Source organism: Notothenia coriiceps, unplaced genomic scaffold (genome assembly GCF_000735185.1).
Source record: "Notothenia coriiceps isolate Sejong01 unplaced genomic scaffold, NC01 NC01_scaffold00035603, whole genome shotgun sequence".
NCBI classification, from domain to species: Eukaryota; Metazoa; Chordata; class Actinopteri; order Perciformes; family Nototheniidae; genus Notothenia; species Notothenia coriiceps.
The window spans coordinates 75,264-83,838 of NW_011368304.1; the positions used below are offsets into that span (position 1 = coordinate 75,264).

The 8,575-nt window shown below is 43.0% G+C and overlaps 1 protein-coding gene across 1 annotated transcript in view; it reads right to left on the reverse strand.

Moving 5' to 3' along the window:
- The window catches only part of myo16 (myosin XVI), a 75,484-nt gene extending 72,148 nt beyond the window's left edge, over window positions 1–3,336 (reverse strand). The window contains exons 1-2 of the mRNA XM_010791627.1: window positions 3,290–3,336; window positions 1,454–1,723 (exon numbers count right to left, since the gene is read on the reverse strand). Coding sequence (XP_010789929.1) covers window positions 1,454–1,688 — 235 coding nt within the window. The 5' untranslated portion in view covers window positions 1,689–1,723; window positions 3,290–3,336. The remainder of the gene's footprint in view (window positions 1–1,453; window positions 1,724–3,289) is intronic.
- Between the last annotated feature and the right edge of the window lie 5,239 nt (window positions 3,337–8,575).

Here is an 8,575-nt window from a genome sequence, read left to right on the forward strand (position 1 = left end):
TACATCTCATACCTGTGAACTTCCTAGACAAAGAAGACCGTTATAGAGTAGTGATGTGAGACGTATGATAAAGTATTTATCTGTATCGAAAGTGTCTAGCAAATCTAAATTGAGACAACCTAATATCACTTGGAAGAATCTTCAGCAGTTTCTATCTTTGTATGGGTTGTGATTAATAAGTTGTCATCTCATAAAATAAAATATATGCCATTATGATTCCTCCGTATCCGGATAATACTACTATTGTAGTACAAACTGAATAACTATAATTTTTTCACTAAAAAGGTACAGGAATGCACACAAAAAGAATAGTTTTTCAATAAATATAAACATTCGAGGTTTAGGTTTTAACAAAGTGAGTTACCGGGAAACACGGGACCGGTACACCGGAAACGCGGGACTTTTTTACACACTGTGTTTTCCGGTTTACCGAACAGGCGGGGAGTTTTATCTGCGTTAAGGTTCGGACCACATACTCACCAAAGAGTAATAATCACCCACACACAACCTACACACAAGTAATTTGTACATTTCCTTTCTAGATCGATTCGATTTTAAGAGTGTGTGTGTGTGTGTGTGTGTGTGTGTGTGTGTTTTGTGTTTGTGTGTGGTGTGTGTGTTGTGTGTGTGTGTGTGTGGTTGTGTGTGTATGGTGTGTGTGTTGTTACATAAAAGAAACTTGTGTGTGTGTGTGTGTGTGTGTGTGTGTGTGTGTGTGTGTGTGTGTGTGTGTGTGTGTGTGTGTGTGTGTGTGTGTGTGTGTGTGTGTGTCTTTAATCAACTCCTCACAGAAACTGGACAAAAGTTCAAAACTGTCATGTCGAATACAATCGCTGCTTTAATTCTGTCTTTAGGACGTTGTTGTGAGTGTGGACGGAGCAGCTACAGGTTAGTTTAGCCTGATCGATCCATTCAGAAAACACGCATTTTAAAAGGTTTTTCGCTTGCCGTCTTGTCTGCAGACTTGTCAAAGCATTAATTCATGTTTTTTACTAACCGGTATCAGTATGTAGTTACTTCAGCATTATTTTGAAACGTGTATTACAATTAAATCACTGTAAAATAGGTTAATTTTGTTGTAGTTGGTTTCCACCACAGTATTTACATGGAAATAAGCCCCGCCCCCTCTCCAGCGCGTCCTGTTTGAATGACAGGAGTAAACACAGCTGACAGCCGCAGTGAAACTCCAGCGGTTGAGCGATGACAATATTTGCATCGCGTCCGTTGTGAACGCAGCATAATGCAGTTCAGAAAACACTGTTCTGTCACTTTTAAAGCAACTTCGAGATTTTAACAGTATCAGGGGCACACAGGCCATGGTGGCCGTAGGACGTACAATTATTTGTGGGGCATAACGGCCAGACCGAGGGGCTACGACGGCCATGGCCGTCATGGCCGCCGTGAAAATCCTGCCCTGTCATACACTCTCTCTAAGGTGCACCTGCAAACCCACCTTCTTTGTAGTCATGGCGAATGATGGCATCCTGTATGACATCGGGGAGGCCGAAGCGGACGTGGTGCTTCTTGCGCTGGGTGGCCGGGGCTCGAACCTTGAGGCCACCTTGTTGTCTCTGAAGGCCTTTTTCCCTCTCGTAATACGCCCTTATTTGGTCACAGCGCATCCTCCGGACCAGCCGCTGGCGCTGGCCAATGGGGAGAGACTCCAGCAGACACTGGTCTATCTCCATGTTCTGACGAAAGACATTACATAGCTGGAAGCAACCTGGTGAGAAACACAGAAAGAGCAAGAGAGTGATGAAGATGTCAACTGCCAGAAAACTAAAAAGGCAAAACTAATTTATTCTTGCATTATCTGTTTTCACTGAAGCTTTAGTGGCAAGCTGTCCATCCAAGAAGTGAGGAAAAGTATCTGGTGAACCAGTGAACACACTGCAGTCCGTAGTATTTACTGTAGGACACTGATACTGAGCTAAGGAGACCATATCAACTACAACATGCTTATGCTGTCAGTTATATTTGTTAACATGTTCTAGTTTTGTGAGCATGCATGTCTGTGTCTGCAGTTGTGTGTGGGCAGTCGTCTAATATATTGACTGTAAAGGATATCTTCTGTGTCTGTTTAGCCGTTGGGTGATTTGAGAAAAGCATCACAGCATTGCGTTTGTTGTCTCTCCTGTTCCAGTGATTCTCCTGACTCCACATCATCTCTCTGCCTCTCAGTGGAAGTTAGCCAAAACGATCTCAGGCAGATGCTAAACCTTGTATGGTCTGCTTGGATGATTAGGATGTACAGATCCGAGCAGTAGGTGGGCTCAGAATGGGATTCACAGAGTGTGTGCTCAGGTAAAATCAAGATAAACTTATATATAAATATTTATATACGGTTATAAATAAAACGTAATCTATTTGGCGTTGATTGCATTGATATTCACATCCACCATTACGGACATGTACAAGATGAGGAGGAGGTCTTTGCAGTGTTGTTTTCTTTCCAAAGTCAACTCTGTTGCTTTTAGACCCTATTTGAGGTGAGTACCCCCTCTTGGAGCATCGTTGTCTCTATTTTGATCTAAAGTGGTTCTATGTCTCCATTCTTTCTCTCCAATTCTGCTAAAAGGGTAACGGAGCTCACATCAGGCTGTTCGTCAAGTGGACAATATTTTTAGTGAGATAGCGTTGAGGGACTACAGGTGGTCTCCATAATTCCCATCATCTATCTCTTTCTCACTCCTTTACCATTTCTCTTCATCTCTTTACTTATCCACAAAATGATATGTGTCTCAAACAGTTTTACATTTAGGAGTACAAATCAGCATAACACTAAAAGGCCTTGACTGGCTGTTAGAGGACTGTTGCTGCTTTGTGTAAACTCATACAGTGACATGTTGTTTCTTCTCTGGAGGGCCTGAGGTGTGTTTGGACTAGATCTTTATCTGGAGCAGACAAAACTATGCAGAGACCACTTACATTGACACATTCATTCAACACTGACCCCCTGAACCCCAATGTGCCACACATAAACACACACATACACACACGGACACTCACACACACACCTTCTGCACAATACAGTACCATCTGCTCTGGTTAGACATGTAACAAGGTTCTTTTGTATTCAGGTTCCAGACAGGGGGGGGGTACTATTGTACTGTTCATGCCAGGTGTCTGCTTCAACTGTATTATATTTTAGAAACTTGGCTGCACGTTGAAAAGGCACAAACACAAAAATACACTCTCCCTACTGCCTTGTCCAATACCACTCCACTCTATCTCTAGGCCCACTGTTATTGCCTTTTTTTTTTCATCTCTCACATTTTTCCCTGCTCACCTTTTCTTCTGCCCAGGCCATTTTGATCAGTGGCTTGAAGCAGCAGTTGTGTTGAGTGTTCAGTCTTTGTCCAAGTAGACATCTATGAGATTGGGTGAACTGGTATTTGTTGCCTTGATGCATAAAGGGCAGAAGTCGTCACCACTCCTGTAGGTTTAGGCTAGCTAGATTAGCCATTAGCTCATTCCATTGAACCACACACAATGTGGATATGGCCAACTGTATGTCTCCATCTCTGCCATGACTTCTCCTTCTTGGTTTGCCCTACCCTTCACACTCTTTGTCAACCTCATATATCATCTACTATACAGCAGGCATTCAAGGCTACAGTCACATCAACCCATAAACTCCCTGCACATGACAGATGTCACACAACGTGACATATTGATGCAGACTTGATATATACACTAAGTAGCATATGGATATCCATTAGATGATAAAATAGATTTCCCAGAACACCCTGATGTTAAATAATCATGTTGTCAATAAATTAACATTAAGTGATACAAATGCACTTGTATGTAAATTAATAATGATGTTTGCTGAGTCTGCTAAAAGGTTTTCTTTACCTGCAGTAGTTTGAATGTGGTAGTAAATGTTGTGATTGAGGCTATAAAACATGTCCCTTGTGACTTGCTATAAGTATATGTTCCTGTATGTAACGTGGCTGAATGTGTTTCTGATATACATGGTGATATATTATTGGGTGGTTTTTCAATACATTCCCAGGAGCATTCCTTTGTCTTCCTTTTGTAGATGAAAATGTCAAATACGGAAAGCACTGACAGCAAAGATCAATAAGAATGTGCCTTCAGTCAATACATACTTGAGTTTCCATGTTTCTAATAAAAACAGTATGCAAATGTGCATCGACCTAGCTGAAGAAAACACACATCATTCACACTGACTTAATCACAGAATTTGCAAAAACTATGGCAGTGCTTGTTCTTAATAGCCATACAAAAATGGACACCGGCATGTTGTACTGTATGGTGAAGGGCTGTGAACAGACCAGTGAAATGTGAATAGGAGAGGGAAAGACAGAAGAGCTGACTCCGATGGGAAACAGAGGCTGAACGAATGAATGAGAAGGACGGCGTGAGTGGAGAGACAGAGAGAGATGGAAAGCAGTTGCTTTCTTCTGCTGCCATCAGGCTACCACCAGGCTATCAGTTATTGATTGTATGTGGAGCATCCCATGCAGGCTCCAGCTAATAACTCTGACAGCACTGCAGGACGTTGTACATTTGAAATGTGTGCAACATGATGTGCACACACACTCAGGCACAGACTGCAAACTGCAGACACCATAAATGTGCAGGGTGTATATGGAGGTATGTTGTAGAGAGAGGTTTGGGGGTAAGACAGGTAGGGTTCTCAGAGTCAAGGAAAGTCTTCATGACAGCATCACCTTCATGATATTTTTCTCCCCTCTTCTTTCCATCTGCTCATCATTCTTGGCTGCAATCTTGATGTGTCACTCATCCTATCCTGACTTCCTTTCCATTTCTCATCCTGCCATTCCGTCTCCTCTCTGCAACGCTCCTCTAAATCACCAGTTTCCATCCATCTGTCCCTTTTTCCATGAATCGACTTTCTCTCTCTGTGAGTCTGTCACTGTGTTATGAATATGCCAAATGCTCTTGGGATCTGCGTCTTTGTGCCTCTATTTTAGCTTTCTTTCTCTCTGCCAGTACCTGCCGCATTCACCGGTCAACTTCACACATCTGCAGCAGCTCTCTGCAGCAAGCCCACACTCCCGCTTACTGTGCACACACACACACACACACACACACTCACACTCACAGGCAGGGACACACAGGGACAAGGATACACACTCAAAGTTAAGATTGTGCTGCTGTGTTGGCAGCTGGTGACCAGAATTCTTAAGCATGTAAACTCATACAGTACATGACACCCTGCATATATAGTAGNCAGAACACTAAACACAAAACCACACACCCAAAGTGCAAAACAGCTCATTTCTCCTGCTAAATGAAGAACTGCACTCAAAACTACATGAACACTTACCAAATGCAAACTTTTGCACCAAATATAACACACTTCATTCATAATACTAGATGGTTTGACCACCCAACTACACACTGCTGAGCATAATCTAAAGCACTTTCATATTTTATGGGCTATGCTCTGTACATAGAGGTTTCTGCAGAGAAAGATTGCTTGAGTATACAGAAATACAGTAAATGAAGAAATACAAAGAAGTTGTTGAAAATAAATCACATTTTATTCTGCTGCTACCTGTGCCTCATTGGAAATCCTTAGCCTTCCACCTGCACCTCTTTTTTTCCTCAGTCCTTCAGATAAACAACAAAGATATAGTGGTTGGTCAGTGTCTGTGTTGCATAAAAGTAAGTCTACCACAGTCAATTGTGCAGGATGTTTGTACAGTTATAGTATGCAACATGCCAACAATTCAATTACAGTAATGAAGTAAATACGTTTCACACAACAGATATAAGCACTGATATATCATGAATTATGCAGAGCTAAAAACTGGTAACTAACCTGTTTTCAAGTCTAAGTGTCCGGATTACAGAGGCAACAGTACATCGGCTTAGATTAGGCTGAACCCTCTGTCCAGCCTCTCTCATCGTCAAACCATGGTTGATAACATTTCATTTCATTAGAGAGAGTATTCTTCTTTGTCCACGTCCTCTCCCTCCAGCTCTACCTCTACCTCTCATTCTTCCTCCTCTCACTCTCACCCCACCTCTTCCTCCTCCTCTCACTCTCAGTGCAGCTCTTCCTCTTGCCTCTTGCTCATGCTTCCATGTTGGCTTCCATTGTTGCTGTAAGAAAGTACTCACCTGTGGTCTTTTTATAGTGCTAACATCCTGATTGATGAGACAACAATTATGCTACCAGGTGTTTGGTCAGGTGGAACGTGTTTCTTGATCATTGGTCCATGTGTGAGGCATTTTGAATATCAGTGTTTTAAACCTGCTAACACGTGATTTATGTCAGATCGGCTGTGTTCTCACGTGGAGCAAACGTTTGCAGTGGTTTGCAAGAAATTGCCATGTTTGATTTGCAAATTGTGTGAAAAGCTGAAAAGTGTTTAGAGTTGTTGGGATTTAAGCTGATGTTTTGCCTTTGAGTGTCAGTTCTAAAATAATTGTGTTTATGTATAATTTTAGTTGTTTAGGGCAATCGAGAAAAACTGTAATGCATATTGCTCAAAGCGCAGCTCTGTTGGTCACTTTTTAAGCTTAAAGGTCCCTTGGCATGGTCATTTCTACTGATCATAATTCCGTTGTTGAGGTCTACTAGATAGAGTTTATATTGTACAATTCCAAACTCACATTTGGTTTTTCATACAGCATCTCTGTATAGGTTGGTAATGTATTCACTGGTCGCCTGCTGGTAGGAACGGGCTTGTGTGGAGCTGCGTGCGCCCCCCTCGCTGTGGGCCTCAGCTGTGGTCAGCGTCGCGCGCGCGCGCCACTCTGCTTCGTGAGTGAGTATCACGGAACAGTCAGTGATATGTGTTACCAATGGCGTTTTGTTTCGCAACCCAGAAGAATGAAACCAGTTATGACAACAGATGAGAATGCTGCCGTGGGGTCTGGGTGCGTTGTTGGGCGGGACGTTGCGGCTCGCCTCGCTCGCGAGGAGCGGGACAGTGTGAGCTGGGTTCAATGTCCTGCTTGCTGCATGGGGTCTGCGGACAGCGAGACATAGCAAATGGACGTGGGAAGGAATGCTGGGAGGCTGGAGCACCCCCATCTGCGAGGCTCCATAGCCCCCCCCCTCCCAGTTTCGCCGCTGAGAGAGTGTGTGTGTGTGAGGAGCTCACAAATGGGCCATTGGGTATGGGTCACTCACTGTACCCAGGAACAAAAAAGAACTCTCCATGATGCGTTCTGGGGCCACAGAGACAGTCTTTTCTGTTTAGAGTTTTCCTCGCTACAGGGTGTACTTTGAGGGGTTTGTGACTCTGCAGGACCGTTTACATGCATAAAACCGTTCATAACACCCCAAAGGGGACGGGTAATAACGGATAAAAGCATGACGCAGGGATCCTTTAATGTTGGTCATCAGAAATGTCTACAGGATGGTCTAGTGTATCAGAGTTTGATGCCGTAAAACTCCTTGGTATTCGTAAAATTACGAAAGGAAATTGTTAACAGCTCAATAATACCCGTTCAAATAGTTACGAGATGAGCAAAAATATACGAATTTAGAAGTATGTCAAAGTAGTAAAGATTTATGGAAAGATTCACGTGAAGGTATGCAGTGCACATTTTTGTGTCTGTCGTTGATGTGTCTTCTTTTCGTTGTTTGTAGGGCTACTCTTTTACTGACCTGTGGTGAAATGATATTGGTGGAGCGCACTATTGAGTATGATGTGTTATGCAGTTCAATGCAATGTTGGTAATAAAGGCGATGTTGTTCCAATTAGTGCTTCAGTAGGACTTTATTTTGAGCTTAAGGTACGTTCCTTGCTAAAACGTGATAAATAGGCTAACTACCTACGTTATTACTTTTTACATTTTGATCTGACAATTTAACAATATAATGTAAACTGTTATGCTACTCTTTCCATCCTTCGAGTCAAGGGGATGAGATAGACTGTAGTATAGGAACTATCCTCTTGCTCCGCCACATCTGCTCTGCACATGATTCTATTGTCCCCCTGTTTCTCTATGGGTTTCTCTTTTCAGTCCATTGTTTAAGTGTTTGTTCTCTCACCCTAACACTACGCATTCATGCAAAACACCCAACACAGCGCAACAGAGTGTCGTGTTATGATGTCTGTGGTCATCATTCCCACCAGCTGCTTCTGGGCTTTTTTAAGATTCTAAAACTCGCTTTTTTTTTTTTCTCTCGCAACACCAGCTCACTCCCTGACAAACTCTAAATCTCCCTCTCTCTCACTGACTCATGCTCTCTCTCTCCCTTTCACTACTCCCCCTCATTCCAACCAAGATTGGCACCTCCCCTCTCTCCCTCTATTTCCCCTTGTCCTGCTGATGGGATGTCAGTGGAGGGATGTTTGCTAGGTGTAGAATTGCAGAGAGAGGCTGGAAGTCTGATCTCCATCTTTCTCTCTCCTCTCTCTCTCTCTGAGTGTTTCAGATCTTCGCAGCTGATTTCTCTGGATGTTAGCTGGAAAGGAAGCATCCCAGAACTTAGGGCGGCGAATGTATCATGAGGTACGGTGCCACTTGTTCCTGATTTGGTCTGAGAGTGTGTTTAGCTGTGGTTCTCTGTCTTACTATTTTACCTGATGGGAACAAATGTTTAGCCTTTGGGCAATTT